At 42.1% G+C, this 25,974-nt stretch overlaps 1 protein-coding gene across 1 annotated transcript in view; it reads right to left on the reverse strand.

The window, feature by feature from the left end:
* Window positions 1–25,974, reverse strand: part of DENND6B (DENN domain containing 6B) — a 48,670-nt gene that overhangs the window by 7,379 nt on the left and 15,317 nt on the right. Inside the window, exons 8-18 of the mRNA XM_018560729.1 lie at window positions 25,164–25,223; window positions 19,866–19,921; window positions 18,289–18,411; window positions 16,186–16,281; window positions 15,176–15,270; window positions 14,996–15,061; window positions 14,123–14,187; window positions 6,256–6,345; window positions 6,122–6,175; window positions 5,224–5,333; window positions 3,088–3,190 (exon numbers count right to left, since the gene is read on the reverse strand). Of these exons, the coding sequence (XP_018416231.1) occupies window positions 3,088–3,190; window positions 5,224–5,333; window positions 6,122–6,175; window positions 6,256–6,345; window positions 14,123–14,187; window positions 14,996–15,061; window positions 15,176–15,270; window positions 16,186–16,281; window positions 18,289–18,411; window positions 19,866–19,921; window positions 25,164–25,223 (918 nt within the window). The remainder of the gene's footprint in view (window positions 1–3,087; window positions 3,191–5,223; window positions 5,334–6,121; window positions 6,176–6,255; window positions 6,346–14,122; window positions 14,188–14,995; window positions 15,062–15,175; window positions 15,271–16,185; window positions 16,282–18,288; window positions 18,412–19,865; window positions 19,922–25,163; window positions 25,224–25,974) is intronic.

A 25,974-nucleotide genomic window follows, 5' to 3' on the forward strand; every position in this document is an offset into this window, starting at 1 on the left:
ACTGCACATACCCCAGGTGGTGGAAACAAGGTTAACCCCTCAGGAGTGAATGTTTTGCACATGAATGAAATGACAACGTTGTCAATTTTAAAAGTGGTATTGGGAGATGGTGCAATATTTTTCTATGCATAGTTTATATATATTTTCAATAAAAGTATTTACATCTTTTTCCATATATGGTCTGAAGTAACTTCTTTGGTCAGCGCACAGGGTAGTGCTTGCGACCGACTTTTGTTCTTGTTCATGAGTCGGCAATTAAACCTGCAATTTCACCCAACAAATTTGCATTATTGTGGGGAAATCCTCCTGGGTTAACACCGAGGCGGAGAACCCCTAGTGATACAGCACTCAATTCCTCAGCATCCTAACAATTTCCTTGGAAACCAACAGGAAAAAAAAAAGGGGTGTAATAATGGCGCCCAACGTTCTAATAAACAAAGTAGCACCCTGTTCTCATCCCACATTATCTACTCATTAATGAGTCTTCAGGGGCTTTGTCACACCAGAGGCTGTGCCACGGCTCTGGACCTGGAAGGCACTCTGTGACAAACAAACAAGAGCCCAAGGCCCAAAGGTCACATTCTAGGCAGGCTTCAGTAATAACAACTGGTCCAGCAGGATCTGGGTATGGCCTCCAAAAATTTTGCTAAAGACATGCCAATCTAGGCAGGTGCATTAAGAGACCAGCTCAAGCAATGTGTAGATTAAGTCTTGATTTAAAAAAAAAACAGCTGGTAAAGAATATTTCAACTTTTCTCAGTAGAGAAAAGACTTCCATCCTCCTAGGACACTACTAAAAAACAGGAGGAACGATGGGAGTGATTATACTAGGCTGTTCATTGTTTTTGGTTTGCCAGTGTCCAAATCCTCCTGTCTAAGCCTTCATTCACACTGAGCGTTTTGTACCGATTTTCCTGTTTAAAAAAAAAAAGGCTCAACCCCCCCCCAAAAAAAAACCCCATTCATGTCTATGGACATGCTCACATCTGAGCATTTTGTCACTTGAAGCAAAACACCTGTTGCTTGAAGAAAGTACATGAGCTTCTTTTTGACACATTCTGCCCTTCTTGGCCCCATAGCCTTCAATGGAAATGCTCAAAACGTGCATCTGCTGCATTTTTGCACATTTTTACACGCGTTAGACACGTGTTTGCCCATTCACATCGATGTGCCAAGTTCTGCACACAAAGACGCGCTACACAAAAACACGCTGAAAATGCATATATTTCATGTAGCTCAGGTGTGAACACAGGCTAAGAATTAATACATCCCTATGTCCCTCAATGAACGAGAAAGAAATCATTTATAAAAATAGGATTTTGTTCTTGGTAGAAAATATACAAAAAAGCAGATGGGGCTATTAAGTTACCAAACAGAGGTTATCATTCAAAAATATATATTTTTTAGAAATATAAACTTTATTGCTTTAAATAAAACATAATTTATTAAACATGATTAAATACAATTTATTAAACATGACTAAAACCTGATCTCTGCATAGATTCATAACATAGCCTCCTTGAAACCACCCAATTGTTTTACAGTATCATGTGTACAGTACAAATACTGATATTTGTTCCATATCACATTATGTGATCCAAACCAATTAGTACATTCAATTTCCAAAGGTAAGTTTGTGATGCTAGTTTCAAATTCGACAAGTTTCGCCTAAGGTTTCTCAGGAGGAGTTCTGTAGTGAAAATCACGCAGAGCGACAGGATTGCCAGGAAAAAAGCATACAATACTTCACTTTTGTGGAGACCGAATGAAGGGGTCCAACGCCAGATGCCCACAAAATTCATGTAATGGGCACTGTTGACCGCTGTCTGATAGTATGCTCCTAGTGTATAATGGTTTTAATATTTTTGGATAATTGCTTATTTGGTACCTAAAAAGCCCCATCTGCTTCTTTGTATATTTCCGACCAATTATTTGGGTGCGTGGTACCACAGCCTTCAAGAGGGTATCACACCCACCTTAATGTATTTTCATTAGGATTTTGTTCTTACCATAAAAACTTTAGAGTCTATTGAAGGATGAAGCTTCTGTTACTCAAATTGCAAGGCCGCACCTTGGTCTTCTGTTCAGACGAAGTTTTATAAAGTTGATGTTTCTGCCTCTTCTGATGCTAGTTTTGGCAGAAACGTTCTTTAGGTGGTTGTTTGAGTATTTTAAGTGGTTCTTCTAGTTTTTATGGTGCCCACTCCTCTGTTATGGACTGCTTTTGAACATCCCTACGTCTCAGAATTCCTCAGAGAGGTGTCCCTCAATAGACGATAGAGAAAAAAGGATTTTGTTCTTACTGTAAAATCCTTTTCTCGGAGTACATTGAGGGACACAGCTCCCTCCCCTCATTTCCTTTCATACTGCTTGCTACAACTGGAAGGTGTGAGGTGGGAGGGGTTATGTCCTTAAATTGGCAAGCTTTTAATTTTTTTGGATAATATCCATTTCTCCTGGAGGCAGCGACATAACCCTATATCTGATAATTCTTCAGTGCTGTGCTACCTCAACGGACGATGGAGAAATATCAATATTTTTAGCCAGGTATATAAAAAAGTCTGTTTATTACAATTTTGTATACTCCTTTAGCCAGCATGTGACAATTTGGGCTCATTTTCCAGGAACTCTTTTGTTTCATGGATGTAAAATGTCTGTTTACTAGACTCAACTGGTCAAGCTGAAATTTACACACACACACACACACACACACACGTGAATGTCAGGGCAGAAAATGTCCTGTCCTCTTAGCTAACTCACAGAGCTTCAAGAATCCTTTATTTAACATGCAATGCTAATTGCAAAACAAAAACAGATATAAAACATCAGTTTAAACCTAATCAAAAATTACAATGACCAAAACCCATTAGTTTCCCTATAAATTGTGAAATAATTGAACACAGTGTGTATTAAAAACTGTCCACATGGGCACTCGTGATTTTTTCATTCTTTTCTTATGCTCTTTAGGAAAACAAGAGTTCGTGATTGAGATTTTTCTTCCCTGAAATGTGTATTTGTACTTAAATAACAGAAATACAAGAGGCTTTATCTTGCCTATACATTACCAAAGTGCTCTGTGACACTTACTGCTTCACAAATGACATTGAGATGTGCGGTTTCTAGCTTCTCTCTCATCTCACGTTGTTTGTGACGATACCACCCATCAAAATGTGGAGACTTCAAGAAACGCCTACAGAAAAAAAAAAGGAACCTTCAGCTTTTTGGTTTATAAATATTAAGATTCTTCATTATTTTGATGTAGAAAGCTTCTGGAAAATTATTCTTTTGGTATATAAAAAACATTCACTGCTGATTAATCTAAATAGGACTTTACTGTACATTGCACATTTACCAGGAGTGATATCCAATGCAGAGTGTATTTTACCAACAAATGTGCATGGAATCCCTGAGTCTACATGACGGGTAATATGCATGTGACCAACTGTTAAAGCTGAAGTCTTGGCACAAAAACTTAATTTAAATATATTCCCCAATAGCCACATGGGATATGAATCTACCTTGTGTGCACCAAACACCTTTGTAAACCTAGATATTACCATATGAATGTAGCACTGACATCATCAATGTGGTGTATATAAGTGGTGCAGACAGAGCCGTGGAAGTGACCCAGCAGGCCCACCTACTACAGGTTGCCTCCAGATAGTTGCAGAGGGGGAGGATGCAAGATCAGTCACCCTACACAAAGAGAGAGAGCAGCAGTGACTGGTCTTTAGTACATGATGCTCCTGCACAGAGGTAACATTTCCTGCTGAATTAATGCACAGATAAGGAAGAAATACACAAAGCACACCAAGGTTCAAGTAAGAAAGCATATGCCATTTATATTAAAGACAATATTTGCTTGCCACAGAATTCAGCTTTAAAAACAAACCACCTCAAAACCTGCTGAAATGTTTTGGAATGTGTAAGCTTTGAAACCCCCCTAATAGGTTCCCTAATCTGGTTACCTTAAAGTGACACTAAACTCAGGAGTTAAAGTGACATTAAAAGGATATTTTTGTTTCCCTCCCCCCAATGTTAGTGTTAGCACTTACCTTAAATTATGTCTCTTATTCCGATCTTCTTCTTTCCTGATGTTTTTATCTGTCCCTCCAGGGCTGCGGCAGCTCTCCGATCCAGCGCTCACTCCTCTCTGCTTACAGGCACTTCCAATCCAGCGCTGTCTGCATGCGGGTGCACGCATCCATAGACTTACATTGCGTCTCTGCTCGTCTCCCTGCCGAGAATCCGAACTGCGCATGCGCCCGCCCCAAGATGCTTTGCGGCCGCCGGAGCAGTTTTGTTTTCTCGGACGGGAGCGCGCAGCGAAAGCAAGGTAAGTTTAAACCGCTGTTAAAGCGTTTTTAAAAAAAAATCTTTTTGCCTATATCTACGGCTTAATAGCCGTAGAAATAGGCCAAAAAAAACGGAGGCTTTAGAACCCCAGGAATGGCCAGAGCCGTCTTGCTGGCCAAGCATGGAAGCCGGGCGCCGTGTAATGACGCGGCGCCCTGCTTTCTGATTGGCTGAGAGGCTGACTCCATGTTCCCTCGTCATGAAATGACGAGGGAGCATGGAGATGGCTTCCCGGCCAATCAGAATGCTGCATCATTACACGGCGCCCGGCTTCCTGATTGGCCAGCTTCCCGACCAATCGGGAAGCCAGGCAGCACGTCATTACACGCTGCCCGGATTCCTGATTGGCTGGGAAGTGACGAGAGAGCATGGAGCCGCTTCCCGGCCAATCAGGAAACCGGGCAGCGTGTAATGACGCGCTGCCCGGCTTCCTGATACAGGAAGTACTCGTGCTAGGCATCGGAGCATTTGGGCGATTACGAGTACTCGCCCATATACTCGGTATCGGCACCGATATAGATACTAGTATCGGTACATCCCTAATAATTATGTATGCCAAACGTACCATCCTAGCTGATGCAAATTTCCTATAAAACTACAGAACGCTACATTTTTAAGTCATATCAGTCTTTTGCTGCTCTTTCACTGTCCAGTCAGCAGACTGTGGGTGGGGAGATGACACCACTGTATTCATTAACAGTAACAGCCCTACAGGCTGTGCTGTGTGCCAGGTCCCCAGGACTGGATAGATAGAAATAAAAATCCTCTGGCAGGTAAAACAGCTCCCTTATATATGTTTCGTATGCGTATTTAGCTGTACGTCTGGATTGTGCTTAGAAAAAAAAAGAAAATGTACAGCTCATTTACCTGTATAACCCCATCCAGTCCCCTTTTATTGTAGAGCTGAACTGAGGTCCTGTGTGTTCCAGCATCTTCATGAGCTCCTCTTGCTGGAATGGTCTCACCTGAGGTGGATTCTGTACATGGAGATGCACTATTGTTAATTGATAATGCCTCTGAGCTTAGAAACACAAGAATATACAGTACTGTATGCTAAAATAACAACCAAAAATATTGTCAGCTATATTTCATTTTTAAAAGGTTACATTAAAGGAAACATTTCCTGAGAAAAAGTTTGAAGTCATAGCCGACATCTTGTTCTGCAAATGCTAGTTGTTTGACTGTCACCTTGAGTCACTAACCCAGAATAAACATGCAGACAGACTACTGATCTCTGTACTTGTTGTGGTGCAGTGATTCAGACAACTGCAGCAAAAGCATCCAGCACAACAGCTAGGGAACTAGCATTTTCATTTGTAAAATAATTCAAATATACAATGTATATAATGACTAAAACATGTACAAAAGTTGTTAGGAAAACATTTCTAGGAGGACCTGGAACTCAAATGTTAAGACTTCTTGGGGTGGATATATAAAGGCTAATAGAACAGCTGTAATATGTATCTTTTCTGGAGAAAATGCTGCCCCAAATTCTCTTCAGTGCCTGACAGATGTCTGTAGGACTAGACCTTTTGTCATGAGATCTCTTCTGAAAGGACGAATATGCCAATGTTAAATCTGATCCTCCTCTTCATTAGAGAGCACATGAACAGGTGGCCCAGGTCTTTAGACTGAGCTTAATACTAATATTTAAATGTATTTTTTACTTTTAAGAAACATATAATTGTAACTCATTTTACTCTAGCTGACATGATAGTCTTGTGAATATGTATAAAAGAATGATAGGTGTATTAAAACATCTTACCTTCCAAGGTGTAATGGAACTGTGATGTGGCATTAGACTGCCAATGTACCGCTCCTAAAAGAAAGTAAGCACATCGAAAAATGGAAAAATGAAGACTAAAAAATAGAGCATCAAACAAAAGCGGAGTGCCTCACCAATGGAAGCATAAAGCTTTGTGTTAGTTCAAACAGATGTTTCCGAAGCAATAAACTCAACGTGGAAGATGGGAGCCTCTTCTGAAGACCCTAGAAAAGAGGCATCAGACAATGTAAACTCTTATGCTCATATCATTAGAAAACACCATGCAAATATACAAAAGGAGGCTCCTCCCGATCCCACAGGAAACACGTCGCCCTTAAAGGCCCACCTTCTAACCAGCACATCAGTCATCATGAGAACCGAAGGCAAACTGGAAAAAAGCAGAAACAAGCAACACCCCCGGAAAAACATCAATACAGCAAGCATTCATGGGTGGGCAGCTGCTGTCCTTGAAGACTATTGGAAATAGAGTTACCGGTAAGTCCTAACTCTAGATTTCCCCCTAACGTCTTCCAGGACAGCATTTTGAGATAACCACAGCTTGCAGCACTTTGCGCCCGAAAGCCTGATCCCTGGCTTTGAATTGAGGTCCCCGATAATGTTGTACGAATGTTGAAAAACTAGACCATTTGGCAGCCTTGCAAATCTGTTCTGGTGAAGCCCCAGCCCTTTCGGCCCAGGAGGCTGCAAAGGCTCTAGTCGAATGTGCATTAACAAGGCCAGGAGGAGGAAGGTTCTGACCCTGATATGCCTCTATAATGGCCTGCTTCAGCCACCTATCTAACGAGGCCTGCTTACCCTGTGATCTACCTGAATATAAAACAAACAAGGCATCTGACCTCCTGAATGGCTTTGAAACTTGAAGGTAATGTAGGAGACATCGTCTTACGTCCAAACAGCAGAAGGCTGATTCCCTTGCATTTGCAGGCTTCGGACAGAAGGTAGGCAGGACAATTTTCTGCGACCTGTGGAAGGTAGAAGATACCTTCGGTAAAAAGGCTGGATCGGTCCTTAGGACAATCCAATCCTCGAAAACCAACAAAAAGGGCTCCCTTACTGACAGGGCCTGAAGCTCGGAAATCCTACAGGCTGAGGTAATAGCAATGAGAAAAAACGTTTTCAAGGTGATATCCCGCAGGGACGCCTCAACCAAAGGCTCAAAGGGGAACACAGTTAGCGCCTGCAGGACCGTGGATAAATCCCATTGAGGCATTGTCCTAACAGGAAGTGGTCGGATTCTCCTGAGGGCTTTGAAAAACCTGGAAACAAAACACATTCTCAGCCAGGGACATCTGCATTAAACACACTAAGTGCTGACACCTGCACCTTTAAAGTACTGATAGCTAAGCCCTTATCAGCACCCGCCTGAAGGAAATCCAGGACGGCTGGAATCCCTGAGTCCCTATTGGACCTACATCTCCAAGCGTTAAATGTCTTCCATACTTTGCCATATATATTCCTAGCTACAAGCTTACGGCTATGTAGGGAGTATCGATCACCTCAACTGAAAATCCCTGTCCCCTCAAAATGTCCTCCTCAGAAAGAAGGCCATGAGTCTGAATCTGTTCACCTCCGGATGCAAGACTGGTCCCTGCGAGATCAAGTCTGATCTGACAGGAAGAGTCCAATGCGGCCGATCCGTGAGGGAAAGCAACAGAGTGAACCAAGCTCTTCTCGGCCAATAGGGCGCAATCAGAATGAGCTTTGTCCCCTCCAGCATAAACTTCTGAAGGACCCTTGGTATCAGATGTATTAGGGGAAACGCATAACATAGTGGGAAGTCCCAGGGATTCAACAGTGCATCCACTGCCAGGGCGGCATCTCCGGGATGCAGGGAAAATAATTGATCCACCTTGGTTCAGACTCCAGTCGTCCTGCATTATCTGGTGACGACTGAGATAATCCGCTAGGAAATTGTGGGTGCCTCTCAGGTGAAACGCTGCCACCGAAGCCAGATTCCCCTCCGCCCACCGAAAAATGCCTCTGGCAAGGTTTTGCAGAGCAGGACTCCTTGTGCCCCCCTGCCGTAATTTTGTCTGAAAACACTAACAGATGATGACCCCTCAATCTGTCCTGGAAACTCAAGATAGCGTTTGCGATAGCCTTCAATTCTCTCCAATTGGAGGACATTCTGGCTTCCTCTCGAGACCAGCGCCCCTGAGCCATCTGGGACTCTAAATGTGCCCCCCACCCCCAGGAACTCGCATCCGTTGTGAGCTTCACTGAGGCGAGAGGCCTCCACTCCAGACCAGACTGAAGATGAGACTGTCACAGGTCGGCTCAGTAGATCGGGAGGTGAGCGAACACATACCGGAGTTCGCTCACCTCTCGATCCTGTCACAGCTCTCTGCCGTGACAGGGGAGGGGCTGGATTCGCCCCTCCCCTCTCCGATCCTCCAGCGCTGACTGGCGGAACAGATGGGGGAGGGGGCGGGTACAGCTGGCTCTGCGTCTAGATAGGCAGAGCCAGCTGTCAGTCATGCAGCTGGGCGGATCCCGGCACAATTGTCAGGATCCGCTTCAGCTGCGGCGTCTCAGTATACCGCGAGCAGTAGCTCGCGGTATACTGCGGCGTCTCAGTATACCGCGAGCTACAGCTTGCGGTATACTGAGCCTAGGGTGACGGGAGGACGCTAGTTTGTGTCCTCCCGTTACCCTAAGGAGAACTATGGGGAAAAGCCTTAACACCATAGTTCTCCTTTAACGTGATCGACCGGATTTCCCTGCAGCCGACTGACTGCAGCCATCACCTTCAGAATCTTTTCCCTGGGAAGGTATGTGCTTTGTCTCACTGTATTGAGAACGTAACCAAGGTACTGGATTTCCTGGGAAGGGATTAGATTGGACTTCGGAAAATTCAGTATCCAACCCAGATCTTGCAGCCAAGCCTGCGTTACAGCTAGGTCGCTCTCCAACCTGCTGGCTGAGGCCGCTGACAACAATATGTCGTCTAGATAGGGAATTATACGGATTCCCCGAAGTCTCAGGGGCAACAGAGCTTCTCCCAACACCTTCATGAAAATACGAGGAGCCGAGGATAGACCGAACGGGAGAGCCTGGAACTGGTAATGATGAATCTTGGGGCCAATTCTCACTGCCAGCCTGAGAAACTGCCGAAATGCTGTATGAACCGGAATATGGAGGTATGCATCCCTTAAGTCTAGAGTAGCCATGTAGGCCCTGGGGTGCAAGAGGTTTTTGATGGAGAATATCGACTCCATTCTGAACCTCTTGTATACAATCACCCCATTTATTGGTTTCAGATTGAGAATCAAACGAAACTTGCCTGAAGGCTTTTTTACCAGAAATACATGAGCATAAAATCCCTTTCCTTCTTCTAACACAGGGACCCGATTGATAACCTTCTGGTCCACCAAATCCCCCCGCAGGAAACAAAGAGCTTCTGCTTTGTCCCTTTGCCGTGGAAGACTTGTGACCAAAAACCGCTTTGGGGGTACATCGCTGAACTCCAACTTGTAACCGTCCCTGAGCAGACTTAAAATAAACTGATTGGATGTGATCTCTGACCAGTGATGGAGGAAGTCCCTTAGTCTGCCTTCCACTGGAAGCGGACAGTCACTGTGGCTTGGACGCAGGAGCGGGCAGGTTAAAGAGAATCCCTCCTCTGCCTCTGCTCCTGCACTTATGGCCTGTCCAATGTTTTTCGGGAACATCTTCCTTCCCTCCCTTAGGGCCAGGACCCGTTCTCCGACCAAACCTCGGAAAAGGCTTCTTCTTCTTCTCAGGGAAGCATTTCTTTTTATCAGCTGTTCTTTCCAGAATTGTTTCCAATTCTGCTCCAAACAACAAATCACCTGAAAAGGGGATGTTACACAATCTAAGCTTGGAAGCTGTATCCCCCTGCCAGGCCTTGAGCCAAAGAGCCCTGCCAGAAGAATTAACTAGTGCCGATGACCTGGCGGTCATATTGACTGACTCAGCTGAGGCATCTGCAATGAAACCCACCGCTTTAAACAGAATTGGAAAAGATTCCAGTAACCGTTCCCTAGGGGTACCTGATAGTAAGTGGGTCTTTCATTGCGAAAGCCAAAAGTCCAAATTTCTAGCCACGCAAGTCGTTGCCAGGGCCGGTTTTAAGTTCAAAAGGATAGAGTCCCAGGCTCTTTTAAGCAGGACCTCCATTTTCTTGTCCATTGGCTCTTTGAGAACACCCATATCCTCAAAGGCCAAATCAGACCTCTTGGAAACTTTTGCCAATGGAGCGTCCAGCTTGGGTGTCTTGTTCCACACCAAAGCCGGGTCATCGTCAAACGGGAACCTCCGCTTGAGATTAGCGGACCGGAGAGGCTTTTTCTCAGGATCCGCCCATTTCCTGACTATTGCGTCTGAGAGGACCTTATGCACAGGAAATACTTTAAACTTTTTCTGTTGCAGACTCTGATACATGAGATCATGGCGAGAAGGAAGCACCTGCTCCTCATGGATCTCCGGAGTACTATAAATAGCAGCGAGCAAATCATCTACATCCTCCAAGGACAATTTATATTTGGAGGTAGGAGAAACTTCCTCTTGGGCGCCTAAATCTTCAGAAGAATAACCATGAGACGGGCCAGCTTCACTGAGCTCCTCTTCAGATAACCCTACTGATCTGGGATGTGCCTGGCCAGGCCCTGTTGCAGCAGGTGCTGGCCTTGCCCCGGGGTTAGGTTTAAAGCCTTCTAAAACTGATCTGAAGGATTGGAAGGTAGAAGCTAACTCCTCTTTAACTGTTGTTAAAATATTACCACAGGCTGACGAAGCCTCTTCCTTAAAGAGGTCGTCAATACACTTCCAACATAAGGCCTTTGCTTGGTAGAACCCAGCTTGCAACCGCAAACTGCACATTTCTTTTTAATTGCCACCTTGGCCTTATCTGAAGTCCTAGCCTGAAAAACATAAACAAGAAGGGCTAAGCTCCAATCCCAATATCAGCAAAATAGAAGTGCCCCTCAACACAAAAAAGGTCCTGCCCAAGGAACCCCAGGTGGAGATAGGAAAACAGTCAGAGGAACCAGGGTGGTGAATGTCAAATAATCACCCATACCTGTGCCCGGCTGGTGCCTGAAGGAACTGCATCTGCTGCTGTAGAGGCCACAGTAGATTCCATCCTTGCAGAGTTTCAAAATAAAACCGCCAGTGCTGTCTCAGTCACTACTGAGAATGAAACACTTTAACACCATCAAAGGCCCTCCCCTTCCCCTGCGCCGAAAACGAGGCTTGGAACACAGAGGCCTGGCCCCCGGAAGTGACGTACGTGGCCACCTGGTCCGGCCGTGGAGAATTCTCCCGGGGCCGCGGAGCCAAGACGAGCCCCTCTGACCGGCGGACATCCTCTCCCCGCAAACTCAGCCAAGGAGCAGCGCCACTCCGGTCCAGGCCCTCGCCGGGCACTGACGGGGAAAAAAGAGCCAGCATACCCCCTGCCTTGTTAGAGGGACTAGCTGGAGGCCCAAGGTAAGCTTGCTACCTACTACAAAGAGAACCCCCCTGGCATCTGCCATATGGAGGCTCCCCGCGTTCCGTGATGTGCATCCTCAGGTTGCCTGAGGAAACACAAAGACTGCTGATGTTCTGGTTAGAAGGCGGGCCTTTTAAAAGGTTACGGGTGGCGTGTTTCCTGTGGGATCAGGAGGAGCCTCCATATCTCAAGATGCTGTCCTGGAAGATGTTAGGGGGAAAGTTGTATTATATTTGTTGTCTTTAGTTTTATTGCATTTATTTATTAACCAAGCAAAAGCCACTGAATGGCGTGTATTGATCTGCACCTCAACTAAACACATATTTCAAAGAATTGACTAAGATGCGCAACAATAAGGCTACGTTACACAGGGGGGTTTAATTCCTTGCTACAAAGAGATCAGTTCACTTCCTGGCAGTCATCTAATTAGGCTACAGCTACACGCAATATGTGCTACTAAAATCACGAGTGATTCATTGCAAGGAGTATCAAACAATCTCTAAACAGATGTAACAAATGACTCCCTATTGTAAGCCACACAGGTGCCTATATGTAATCTGTTTTACCTGCCACACTAATTTCTGTTTTGGATAGAGCGACATGGCTGCTTTTAATCTCTTACTTACCAACATACACTGAAATCAATGTGTTGCTGGTGAAGAGATGGTTAACAAGGACAATTGTAGTTTTTGGTTTTTCTTTATTATTTTGGTCCCCCACCACTATGTCCTAGTTGAGCTTTCCATTTTCCTATGTTACCTGCTTGCTTACTGGACAGTAAATTGGCATTGTTCCACTGAAAGTAACAAAGTCAAGGTTAGGATGATATAGGCAATTTTAGTAGCTTATTTACTTCATTTATTTATTATTCCTGCTGGGAGCCGCTGTCAGTCAACACAGCAGGGCTGGGTAGGGGGGAGAGACAACCAAATTAACTACAAGAGAAACATGGCGGCATCCTGTAACTCCAAGAAGAAGGGAGGAGTTGCTTTTATTGATGTGTGCACCACCCATCGACTTACTACGCATACATGCACCCTTCTATGGAGAAGAAGGCGGGTAGCGCACGCGTCTCTAATAGCGGCTCCTCCTTCCTGCTTGGAGTTACAGATGCCGCTGTGTACCTTCAGTAGTCATTTTGGCTGCCACCCCACCTACCCAGATCTACTGTGTTGATTGACAGGTGCTCCTGCTGGGAGCCACTTTCAAATCAACACAGCAGGGCTGAGGGTGAAGCAGCCTAGCAAGTGGGTGGGCAGCACACCTCACTAACAGCAGGTCTTCCTGATTAGAGTCAAGCTGGCCGTACACTATGCGAATTTTGGCCAGTTCTTGATGAACTGGACGAAATTTGCACAATGGTTGGCGCTGTTAGCACCCTTTTGGGTGGCATCCCTCGATCAGCTGATCGAAGGAGCCAGTCAGAAAATCTTCAAACAAACAAAGAGGGCAGCCAATCAACTGCTCGCTCTGTTCCGCCAGGAGACAGCAAAGACAGGGAAGACAGTGGGGGTTTCCTTGATCAACGCTTGTAAGAATTGATGGAGGAATCTGAAATATTTTATTTGTTCAGCCTGTAGTTTGAACAAAGAAAATATTACAATGTATGGAAAGCTTTACATTAAACTAGACATACATGCCCCCTGCTAGAGCTAGGAACATGGACGAATGGAGACTGTGTGGTCATGTGAGTGACATAAATATTTAAAAAAAGGTTTATAACTTTTTTAAATAAATGCAATGATAGTAAAATGCTTTATGGGGTATTACAGTTGGCTTGTATAGTTTTATTTTCTTAAATATTTTAATCTCTCAATAGCAAGAGATTAAAATCACCTGTGTCAACCCAACCATGGTTCTGTCACTTCCAGTACAATGATGCCAATCTACTGTCCAAGAAGCCAGCAGAAAACATAGGAAGCAGCAAAGCTAAGGGCCCATTCACACCATGTCCGGATCATCTCCAGACCAGACCAGATTGTCGAAGGACCCAAAATGCATCCTAATGTATACCTATGCTATTTCTGTTCACAGAAATGTATCCCTATGCCTCTGTTCACACCAGCGCAGTCTGTTCCAGACCAGAAAAATACTGCTGGTCTGGAATGCATTGGAACGCATAAAAACGTATCAAAAACGCATACAAACACACTGGAAAGCACCTGCAAGACCATTTTAAGCAAAAAAATGTAAAAAAAACTTCCAAACACTGCAAAATCACGGTAAAAATTCAATACACTGCGTTCCAGATCTGGTCTGGAAAATGGTGTGAACCCAGCCTAAAACCAGGAGGACATGGTGTGACAGTGGTATTACCTGCCTTAACTAAGTAGTGCGACAGTAATATATAAACCAACGGAATTGTAAATGGAGATTAAAACAATGAGTGTCTTGTTGAATAATTAATATATATATATGTAGCACTTTCCAAGGCTGTAAATATATCACTAAATGTAAAGGATGTAAACGTATCACTACCTATCAATATATAGAATATTCACGATTTCTGTTAGACACACTATTACCTTTAGCAACTGTTTGATCAGTGTCTTGTCTTTGTGAAGAAATGGCTTGTAGGAAGTATACATTCCTAGAATAAACATAAGATGTAAAAAAGCATAAGGAACAACAATGCATTTCTCTGACTCGCTATGTAGACCATAATTCAGAGGTGATGGCAGATTGTGGATGGACATGTTGTTTTCATACACTATCCTTTTTCTTTCCTGAAAATGATTCCTGTATTTTGCAGTTGGTTGTTTTTATTAAAGGAAACATGCTAAAAGAAATATAGGGGTTGCCTGTTTATCGTGCTGATTCAGTGCTCACATTACCTCCTGGGCCAATGACCTGGAACACATATTCAGGATATATAATCAGGAGTTTCTGAATTAACTGAAAGCATACTTTAACTAGATCACTGAGTACTGAAGTCAGACAACTAGCATTTTCAGAATGAGGCAGCAAAGACAGGCAACATATCTCTCAAAATGCATGCTTCTAATAAATCTTAAAAATGCATTTTTGAGATTTCACTGCGGAGTTTAGTGTCACTTTAAGTCTGATGGCAACAGCAGGATCACTAATAGGCCACGTACCCTTTCCTATGGAGTTGCTCCCTTTCTAGCTTCTAGCTATTCCCTTGCTGTTTCTTCACTAGTGAACACATTCTGAATTGTTCTGGGCATTAAAGGGAGTAACTCCATTAGGAAAAGCGGTTCCTTTACCTGGATGATTCTGTTGCTGGCAATGTGTCATCCCCCTGACATACTGTAGCTTTCATCCAACACTGAGTTTTCAGTGAAGATGTACACAGAAACAGAGAACTGACTGTAGAAAAAAGACCTAGTGGTCCATCGAGTCTGCCCTTTTGTTTCCATGAGTACCAACAGTCTCACCAGTTTTAGTATCCAGTGTCTTCAGCTTTGTTAACTTCTTCAGTTTTACTTGCTTTGGCAGATCTCCTGCAGATACAAAAGTAGTACACGGTCTGCTGATCCACATCCAAACTGACCGATAGGTTTCATTTTGTAAAAGCAACAACTGTGGTCAAACTAACAAACAGAATCTAGGCTTACCAGATACTCGGGGTTCCCCTACTCGTAGAATGTGTGGCCAGTGCTGCAGAGTTTTTATGAAGAAAGGATTGGTGACTCCCAGGAGTAGACTAGGTCTAAAAAACAAAAAAAAGACATGAAAACAAGTAGTAAAACATGCCGGCACATTTTTTTTTCACTGGACAAAAAGTAGTACCAAAATGCTTTGCTGGTGTTAGTGTTCAGTATTCATGCAAACCGAAAAGATACAAAAAGGCATGCACAGGTAATAAAAGTATGTATTCAATAAAAATTAAAGCAGAACTCCAGGAATTCAAAAAGTTAACCCTTGCAGTGGGGCTACCCCTGCACTGCAGAGGTTAACTGCTTATTTTGTTTATGGAAAATAAACGAAGATATACTCGCCCATTTCTCAGTCCCGCCTGGCTGCTAGACTGGTCTCTGCAGCCTCATCTCCCCCCGGGCTCCGGCGGTCTAAGGATCATCACGTTTAATACAGTGTATTAGGCATGAAGATGCCAAGGGGAGAGAGGTGAGCGGTCACTGCCGCAGGCCGCAGGAGGCTTGTTTTTCTCTAGGGGTAATAATAAAGAAGAGCTTCTTTATTATTACCCCTAGAGAAAAACAAGCAGTTAACCCTTGCAGTGCAGGGGTAGCCCCACTGCAAGGGTTAACTTTTAAAAATCCTGGAGTTCTCCTTTAAATGTCTGCTTACAAACAATGGGTCAGATATCTGTTTATGCTGGGTAGCAGGGATAATTGACTATAAAAGTATAGCTGAACCAAATTGCAAACCTTTTGGTAGGTATAACAGTTCGGAAATGGAAACTGAGTATTTAGCTACTTGCCAATAATTCTGCTTAAAAACAAAATGTACACAAACACTACTTATCATATAAGATATAGGAATTTCTTAGAAACTATTCCAACCCCAAGTTCATATTTCTATTTGGGTTGAATCATCCACTACTTCCTTATATTTCTCCAACACTTAATTATCCCTAATCTGCCCTATGCCAATTTTTACTCACGGAGCTTGTGTCCTTGTTGTATATTCTTTGAATTCACTGTCATGGATAGTGAAATATGGACGGAAGTCTGAGCAGAACTTTAGAGGCGAAATACATCTGGAAACACAAAAACATAAAAGTGATTAAGTTTTGCATTTCAGAATTTTTAACTGTTAAACTTTATCGAAAGCCAAAAGTTTTTTTTTTTTTTTTAAATATTGTTACATAAGGCAAGGAGAGGTTAAAACCACTGCCAGTTCCTTTTTGCAAACCATGTCCCATACGGGAATTTCCCTTTACTTCCTGTCACATGGACACAACAGTAAGTGAAAAATAAATAAAAAAATCACTAAAGTGAGGGAAATTACTCTTAGACATTTAGCAGCACAATATGTGTCACCATTGAAAGATTTCTGTCCTGTTGACTCAACATTTTGGAATTTATCTCATTTTTAGACCCATTGACTAGAAAGAAACTCCTTAATGTGGAGACAAACAGCAATACAATCCTGAAAGGAGAGTTCATTTGGATTGGCTTTGCTTTACATACACTTTAAAAGAGAACTATGGGGTAAGTGTTTTTCCCCATAGTTCACTTTAGGGTCATGAGAGGACATATACTAACCTCCGCCCGCGACCCAAAGCTTAGTATATCGCAGGCTAATGCCTGCGATATACTGAGAGCGCCGCAGCCGGGATGAATCCCGACAATACTGTCACGATCCACCCATCTGAGTGAGTGACAGCTGGCTCTACTTATCTAGAGGCAGAGCCAGCTGTTCCCACCCCCTACCCAGTTCGTTTCTCCACTCAGCGCTGGAGGATAGGAGGGGAGGGGGGAATCCCTGCAGGGAGCGGTGACTAACAGTCACAGCTCACTGCAGGGAGACGATCGGGAAGTGAGCGGATCGGTGTATGTTTCTGCTCACTTCTCGATCGATGGAGTCGACCTGTGACAGCTTCTTTGTCACAGGTCGGCTCTAACTAGGAGGATGAGTGGAAATCACAGTTCTCCTTTAATATCATAGCTAGTTTGGCTCTTTTAAAGTGACACTAAACTCAGGAGTTAAATCTTAAAAATGATATAAATACTATTTACATCTAAGCTGGGCACACAATATATCTTAGTTATTAAGAGAAATGCATGTATCTTATTTGTGTATCACTCGGCTGTAGATCCTCAAATCATCTCTGAATTGGTGCCGACACTGTCCTTCCTTCTGGGGGGTGGCTACTCTTGTTCCCCATGGTCCCTGTGTGTGTGTTGTAAAGTAACCACCACTTCAAGCTCCAAATTGGGGATAGGCAATCTTGGCATACCAGCTATGGCGTACCTACAAATCCCATGCGGCATTGCAGAGGCATAATGGAATTGGTAGTTTTACCACAGCTGGAGTACTGAGGTTGTCTACCCCTGCTCTATACTCTAGCATGTGTGGTTTTCAAATGCTAGCATAAAAAAGAGATATTGGATCAAGCATCTGGAAGTATAAATAGTAAGTATAAATACTAAATATGAATAGTGGATCAAACATCAGTAAGTAATAAACATCAGTGAGCTTAGCAAATAATTTTTTACACTTAATTGTTTATGGTCTGTGGAAGTCGGGCTTGGCAGTAGTGTGTATGTGGCCTATATATTGTGTTGGTAAAAGCTGTTCCTCTTTCTCATGTTAGAAGGTGTGTCAGAATCTCAACATATGAGAGGCTGTCACTAAATCTACTATATAGAAATCCACAAAAGTAAAAGTATCACAAGCCAACTACTATACAACCAAACCCATGTTTTTATTAGTGCTGTTTAGCCATTTAAGCAGCAGGTTAGGCTTTCTAGTATCCATGCTATCAAACCCCCACCACTCCCGTTTCACAAAAGTCAATTTTTCAGTTGACTTTTGACAAAGAAGTTGATCCAAAAATATTTGGCCACAGAGCAACTGCAGCTAATCAGCACACCCACCGCTGTCAAAATACAATAGCCAAGTAGGAGGGGGATTGGCCAATACAAGCAGTTTAAAATTGAGTGTTTCTTCTTGTTCAACCCACAGAACCGAACAAGAAAAGACAATCAATGTATGGCCAGCCGTACAACAAAACAGTTCCAAAGGAAAAACAAGCTGTTACCCAGTTAAAGCTAGTACAATCTCAGAGGAAATGGCGGGAGAAGGTGCCATAACAACCAAAGGTTCTCCAAGTAAAACCAACTCCCATAGCAACTGGAGGTTCATCAGCACAGACTGGAGGGATCTAGAGATATAGAAAATAAACAGCTGGTTTTAGTGTAGGAATAGACATACATACACTTTACACATGCACAGTCCCTGCTGCAGTACCCAGCAGTGTGATCGAAAAGCATTATATGTTGCCTGTCACATCTCCTCCAGCTCACAGTAGCTACAGGAAAGGAGAACTGTGTCACAGGCAATCACATTATATCGCTAAAAAATACTAGAAAAAATTAAGTTTAAAGGGCCTGTTCACACCCACCCATTATTATACAGCAAAACGTTTTGCTGGTTCACATCTATGTGCTGCAGTTTAGTTGCCGATTCACACTCAAGCATGTGCATTAGCATGCTGCATGCACACGGAACAGTGTGAATCTAGCCAAAAAGTTTTCACAAATAATAAAACTGATAATATATCAGGCAATATTAGATAGGGTAGGATTTGCATTAAAGCAGATTAGATTGTTAATTACAATTTGATAGGATAGTTTTTCATTATCTGTGAATTATATGGATAAATTACAGGATTGTTTATCAACTGTACAGCATTGACAAAAGGTATCAAAAACTATGCATATTTGGGGATCTTGTATTGAAGATAAATAGCAGAAATGTGTTGGTTTTTTTTAAATATTGGGAATAGTATTAATTCTAGAAAATACATTTAAAGCTGCATTTGTTTGCACTTGTGCCCATTTCTCTACTCAGAGTATTTTTTTTTTTTTAATTATCAAATTTAACAAGCTGCATATGTGCTGAAGTAAAAGGTGAAAATCATTTGGTCTGCAAAGCGGTTAAACAATTATTGTTTAATAAACTGGTGCATACCAAAAAATCAAAATGTGGTCTGGGCACAAAAGTTTTGATGACCCATGGACAAAAGGTTAAATAAAGGGCAGGCCTAGCACCCCGTATCCTACACACCTAGGGGCCTTTTAATTTTTAATGTAGAGGAGATAACGCTATCTATTCATCACAGGGCTCAAAAGTAAATACTCAGCACAGCACCTGCATTTTACATTTCATTTATAATATGCAGAGTGTTGTGGAGCCGATGGTGTCCTACAGAGTGCTCTCTGCATAACACTGCAGTAAACACTAACAAGGTTATTCACAAAGGTGTGAAGAGTTTGGAGAAGGCAGGAGAAGTGAACAATCTAGGACAAAATAGCTGATTTGGAAAAATTCTCCAATTCAGCTCACTTTCCAGTTCAGCTATGTTGTCCTAGATTGTTCACTTCTCCTGCCTTCTCCAAACTCTTCACCCTTTTGTGAAAAAACCCTGTAAATGCTAGGAGTGGAGCTCTGTCACAAATTCAGTCAAGCAGCCACTGTCTTCCTTCCTCCCTGCACTTTTTTCCATTTATTAAAATGAATGGGGCTATGCTTGCTTTTACCTTTACTCCTGTTCTATGTATAGGACCCACACATTTAACCTAACATGGCAGGAGTTAGTTTTCAATTGTAGCGCACCTGAAAAGATCCAACTCATGGATACTGGAGATGTGACACGGAGGGTCCAGGCGGTCCTGTGAACAATGCAAGATACTAATCAGCAGAAACACAGGCACCTATATACGTGTTTAAACATGAAATAACTTGGGATATTTGTATTACATGTATGTTTTGATCAAATGAACAGGGTTTGTTAGTATGGAGAAGACAGGAGAAAATCAACATGGCCTGCTCACTGCCACTTCCATTACCATGATCACAGGTACTTAGATCCTTGGCTGTACTGCTGAGCAAACACTGCAGAAGATTTCCAGGACCTGATACACAAGGGCAAGCATCCTGTTTACCTCCACATCACAGCAGTAGCCTGCCATGGTGTTTTCATCAACTCTGCAGAAATTCTCTTTAGGATCTCCAATCAGTATCTGAACCCATTCAAGTCTAAATGGACTTATCACACAGGAGCAGCCAGCACTGAAGAGTTTCTGCAGAAAGGAGGTGAACACTGCTGTGAAATGCAGGTTATAAAAAATTGTGGAGGTGTGCAGATCAGAAAGGTAAACTTGTCCTTTAAAAAAAAAAAAATGACCCTGTATAATTATAGCTTTTCCATAACACCCGTGCAGCAGATTCTTATTTCTTAAAGTGCCACCCCCAAGCATGCTGGTATTGTTTTAGGAAAATAATCAATATCTACTTTAAAGTTATATTTACGGGTTTGTCCTAATTTTTCTTGTGTAGTAATGAAATTACTATTTGATTTGAGGAATCATTTCTGAATAATGCAGAAATGTAAATACAAAGTGAAGATGCTCTAAACTATTTTTTTACTAGCACTTAGCTGTAAACTGCCTATACAGCTTCTCCACGGGTCACCATGGTGATTAGTAGTGCTAGTGCTTAGTGGTGTATGGCCATTTTTTATTTTAAAGTCTTTTATTTGTTTTCATAATTATCAACATAGACAAAACAAACAATCATATTATTCCCTAATATCATTAACAGTTTTTCTTTCTCCGTACTCCCTCTCAACCGATACCAAAGTGACATAAAATTATGAACACTTATCATATTAATTAAGGCATTATTTTTAAGTTATATAAAAATTAATATCAAATAGCAAATATTATGCCCAATTCATGTATAATACGTAACATACAATTTCCAAATATACATCACGTCTATTACCATAATATAAATCTAAACAACCCCCAAAACAGGGGGATGAGGAAAGGGAAGAAGGAATAGGGGAAAGGTAGAAAAATAATAGACTCCAAAAAAATGCAATCCCATCCCTCATCACTAACTCCGTCATACTTTATATATCATCTCTCACACCATTATAAATAATCCGAGGAGACCATATTGACTCAAATTTCCGTTCATTATCCTGGAGCATGCTATTCATCTTCTCATCATAATCCATGACATTTTTGACTTAAATTGTTTAAAAGAGATATTTGGTGACCTCCAAGCTTTAGCTTTAGTAATTTTAGCCGCTAAGAAAAGGAAAAAAAATCAATCTATCCTGAGCCTTAGAAAGCCCTGGAATTGGACTATTCAACAAAACATATTGGGCTTCTCTTGGAACACAAACACCCATAATTCTATATATAAGAGCATAAAGCCTGTTCCAGAAAGATCTAATTTTAGGGCATTGCCACCATGTAGAGTACATAGTACCCGGGTGTATACGTCCTCTAAAGCAAGCAGAGGACACTTCCGGGTAGATCTTAGCCAGCTTAGAAGGGCCCAAGGACCACCTAGACATTACTTTATAATTCGCTTCTATCAAGGATACATTAAGCAGTCCCAAGAATCCCCGCGTGCAACAACTTTGCCAAACCTCCCTAGGAATATCAAATGCCAGATCTCAGTCCCATGCTATCATATAGGGCAATTTCTCCTCCAACTCCACTAGTAGGGAGTAAATGAAATACCCCCATTCTGATCCTAATCTCCTCGGCACCATCTCTCATATGCCGTAGCAAACTGTCTTTAAGGCTCCGGCAACGTCAAATAAGCGTCAAATAAGCCAAAAAATGACTTAACTGGCGAAATAATGGAGCATAGTTTCTGCTATACAAATTGGGCAAAGGACGCCGTAAGCTTAATTCCTAAATATTGGACAGCGTCATCAGCCCAATTGAATGCAAAATGTTCCCTTAACGTAGGCCATATATCTCGAGGGAGATTCACATTGAGGGCTAGAGATTTTGTTGTATTCACCCGCAATCCCGATATTTTAGAAAAATGGTTCAATAATTTCAATACATTTGGCAGTGTTATTAGAGGAGGGGTAATAAATAATAACAAATAAATCATCAGCAAATAAAGCACAGTTATGTTCATAAGAAATACAAAGAACCCCTCCAATATCTGTATTTTCACGTATGTCGATAATGTTCAATCACCAGCGCGAAAAGCAATGGAGTGTGTGGACATCCCTGCCTAGTGCCCTGAAATATCGGAATGGTCTCTGATAAGTATCCCTGCATTTTTATTTGTGCCGATGGATGGTCATATAAAGACTCTCAATATGCCCATAAAATATGGGCCAAATCCCCATCTTTCCAAAAGAGGGAATAAATAGTGCCATGAGACCGAGTCGAAAGCCTTCTGGAGGTCCACAGACAGAAACATGCCATACTGAGAAGGGCTCCCGTCCCAACCTGAATGCAACAGCGTCATAATATCTATTGCCCTTCTTATCTGGTCTGGGCCCTGGCGACCTACTATGAAACCGACCTGGTCTTTATGTATGTATTTAGGTAAGAAAGCTTTCAATCTATTAGCCAAAACTTTAGTCAAGATTTTTAAGTCATTATTAATTAAAGATATTGGCCTATAATTGGAAACCTCCCCGGGATCTTTATTAGGTTTAGGAATGACTGATAGAAATACCCTATTAAGATCAGAGTCTAAGCATCCTCCCCTCCTAAGGTTGTTAAAAAACATATCCATTCGAGGGATCAAAACCTCCGAAAATGTTTTATAGTAAACTATGGGCAATCCGTCTGGACCAGGGGCCGACGCAAGCTTTGTCTGTTTTATTGCCATTTTAATTTCCAAGGCTGTTATCGGTTCCTTCATGATCAACTTATGTTCAGGAGAGAGCCCTGGCAACGTCATATCATCTAAAAATGCTCCTAACATGTTTCCGGACACTGGGGCGTGGTCCCGATAAATGTCAACGAAAAACGAATGGAATTCAGTAAGTACCATTCGTGGATTAAGAGAATGGTACTTACCTTCTCTTAATCCTTCTACATACCTTCTCTGTAGAGCAGCGTATCTTGGGCATTGAATAATTCCTAGGCTTGGGAGCAAGTTTATTAGCCAAAAGTGTTCCTATTTTATCACCCTACGTATAGAATTTATTATTATCTGTCCACCTAATGCTTCTCTCAGCCTTTATAGTTAACATCAAGTTTAATTCTAGCCGGATTTTATCAATAGAGTTTAAAAGTTGTAATGATGAAGTTAACTTGTGGGCTTTAGACAATTTCTGAAGCTCATGGTCTAAATCGTTTATTTGTCAGTTTTTTAATTCTAGTGGCCAGTTCTATAAGGTGTCCCCTAATTGTAGCTTTGTGGGCAGCCCATACCATAGTAACCGACGTCTCAGGTGTCTCCTTAATATCAAAGTAATCTTCTAAATGTGACTTTATTTCCATTTGTGCATCTAAGCTATTGAACAGAGATTCATTCAATCTCCAACATCGTGTTTTCGTTATATCCGTAAGTGCAATACATCACCAATATCGAGTGATCTGACCAAACCGCCTCCTTAATTTTAACAAAAGAAACCAATTGTACATAAAAAGCTGAAACCAAAAAGTGATCAATCCTTGCATAACTTATACAACATATACAACTCTTATTAAGGAAAAAAAAAACAGAAGAGAAAAAGAAAAGTCCCTCTAGCTCCTTCCACCTGAAGGAGATGACGATCTTCCCTGCGGTTTATGCCACAGGGGAGATATTGGGCAGTGTCCTATGATCAGCCCAGCCACTATTATCCAAATGCAATGCTTCCGAATCCTCAGGGAGCAGTCCCAACTGTCTCAATAGTGTTTCACCTTCAGGATATGTTGTAATGGAAGAAGGCTTATTCCTGTGTCAACAAAATGTCAACCTAAAAGGGAACACCCATCTGTATTTTATTTCCTTGAATATTAAGGCCTGTAGCAAAGGTTTCAAAGTACGCCTTATTTGTATTGTAGCTGGAGAAATATCAGCAAAGATTTAGATTGAATGTCCTGAGATAAAAAGATCTGAACGTTTCCTAGCACTTTGCATAATCTGTCCCTTTATACTATAAAAGTGCGGTTTAACGATAACATTTCTGGCGTGCCCATCAGGTCTCTTAGCCGTGAAAGCAGGATGAATTCTATCCAACTCCAACTTATGATCTTCCACTTCAGGTAATAATTCTTTCATAAGGAGCTTCACATTTGAATCCAAATCAGTAACCGTTTCAGGGAGCCCTCTAATACGAAAATTGTAACAACGTGATCTATTCTCCAAATCATCAACTTTAGAAAAAACTTCATCCAATTGATTCTGGAGATGCCATATAGCTGTCATATTTTGATTAGTATACAGTATGGTTTTATCTAATTTTGCTTCCAAAAAGTCTATGTGCATACCCAAATCTCTGATATCAGATCTAATCTCAGTAGTGATTTGTTTGGCCATCTAATTCAGCCCCTGTTCCAGCATTTCAGAGAACTGAGTTAAAATATTATCACCTTCCATCCCTCTCCCCAAATCCACCTCTGCATCAGCATTAAGAGGGATAGAGGGGAGAAAGGCCTGCTGTGACAAAAGCATATCTTTCAAAGTTCTCTCAATTAATGAAGACGTTGAGGCAGGAGTGCGCTCCCTTCTAGACTGGGTACTCACCACTGCCTTCTTCGTGGAAGCCGACTCATTTCCTCTCCTCTGTGAGATATCATTGCGCCCACGAGGGCTCGGCACCGCCGCCATCTTAATTTTGTTGCTTGCCGTTTTCGAGCACTGCGTGTCCTTCTTCTTAGACGTTTCCGCGGCCATCGTGAACTGCCGATCCGATAAGGGGAATCCCCACAGCTCTCCCCGATATACGCTGCCGGTGCCATTTGCTGCGGGAGCGAGGATTCAGATCCGTCTAGGAGCGGAGCAGACATCTGGCCCGCTGAAGTCCGCGCATGCGCCCTCCTCAATATATGTATTATAATATCTTTGTTGTACACAATTTATGGATCACAGGTGTTATAGTATCTCAAGGGCAAACACTATACTAGCAGCTTACAAGGAACAAGAATCACATACCTTGGGATGATCTGTAATAGCATTTGTCTCCATTAGCTCATCATGGTTTGGGATTTTAACCTTAACATCACGAAAAGCAATACATATAAAAGATAATGGATTAACATTTTACAATATAAATTGCTCAATATTGTCTTATGCTAACCTTTATATATTTCTCATGCATACATACATACATATACCCATGATAAGGTTTTGCCTAAAGGTCTGGCTTAAGTTTGATCAACTAATTCAATATAACTGTACCATAACTGTAAAGATTTCATTTATATGGCTCCTGACATACCCAAAGTGGCAACCTAACCAGAGTGTATGAAAGCAACAGTGAGCTTGCTGGCAATTTCTCAGAATGTGCTGGGAAGAAAAATTAAACTCACTCCCCCTTCTCCAAGAGCATTCTAAATATGGGAAGACAGTTGAGCAAGTAGAAAAACATCTCTGCATCCTTCTTAAAGCATTTTTAATCCCAAGAATGGAAATGTAATATATTAGTGCTCACAAGTCCTTAGAAGAGGTTACTGCATTATTTTTATTTTTCAGGCTCTTTCCTTTATTTTTACTTGGTTATCCTACCAGTAATACACATCCTGTGCTAGGGTGACAATGCTCACTCACCATACTAAATCTTAAAGCATTTTTAATCCCAAGAATGGAAATGTAATATATTAGTGCTCACAAGTCCTTAGAAGAGGTTACTGCATTATTTTTATTTTTCAGGCTCTTTCCTTTATTTTTACTTGGTTATCCTACCAGTAATACACATCCTGTGCTAGGGTGACAATGCTCACTCACCATACTAAATATATATATA

This window comes from Nanorana parkeri, unplaced genomic scaffold (assembly GCF_000935625.1).
Source record: "Nanorana parkeri isolate BGI_ZX_2015 unplaced genomic scaffold, ASM93562v1 scaffold476, whole genome shotgun sequence".
NCBI classification, from domain to species: Eukaryota; Metazoa; Chordata; class Amphibia; order Anura; family Dicroglossidae; genus Nanorana; species Nanorana parkeri.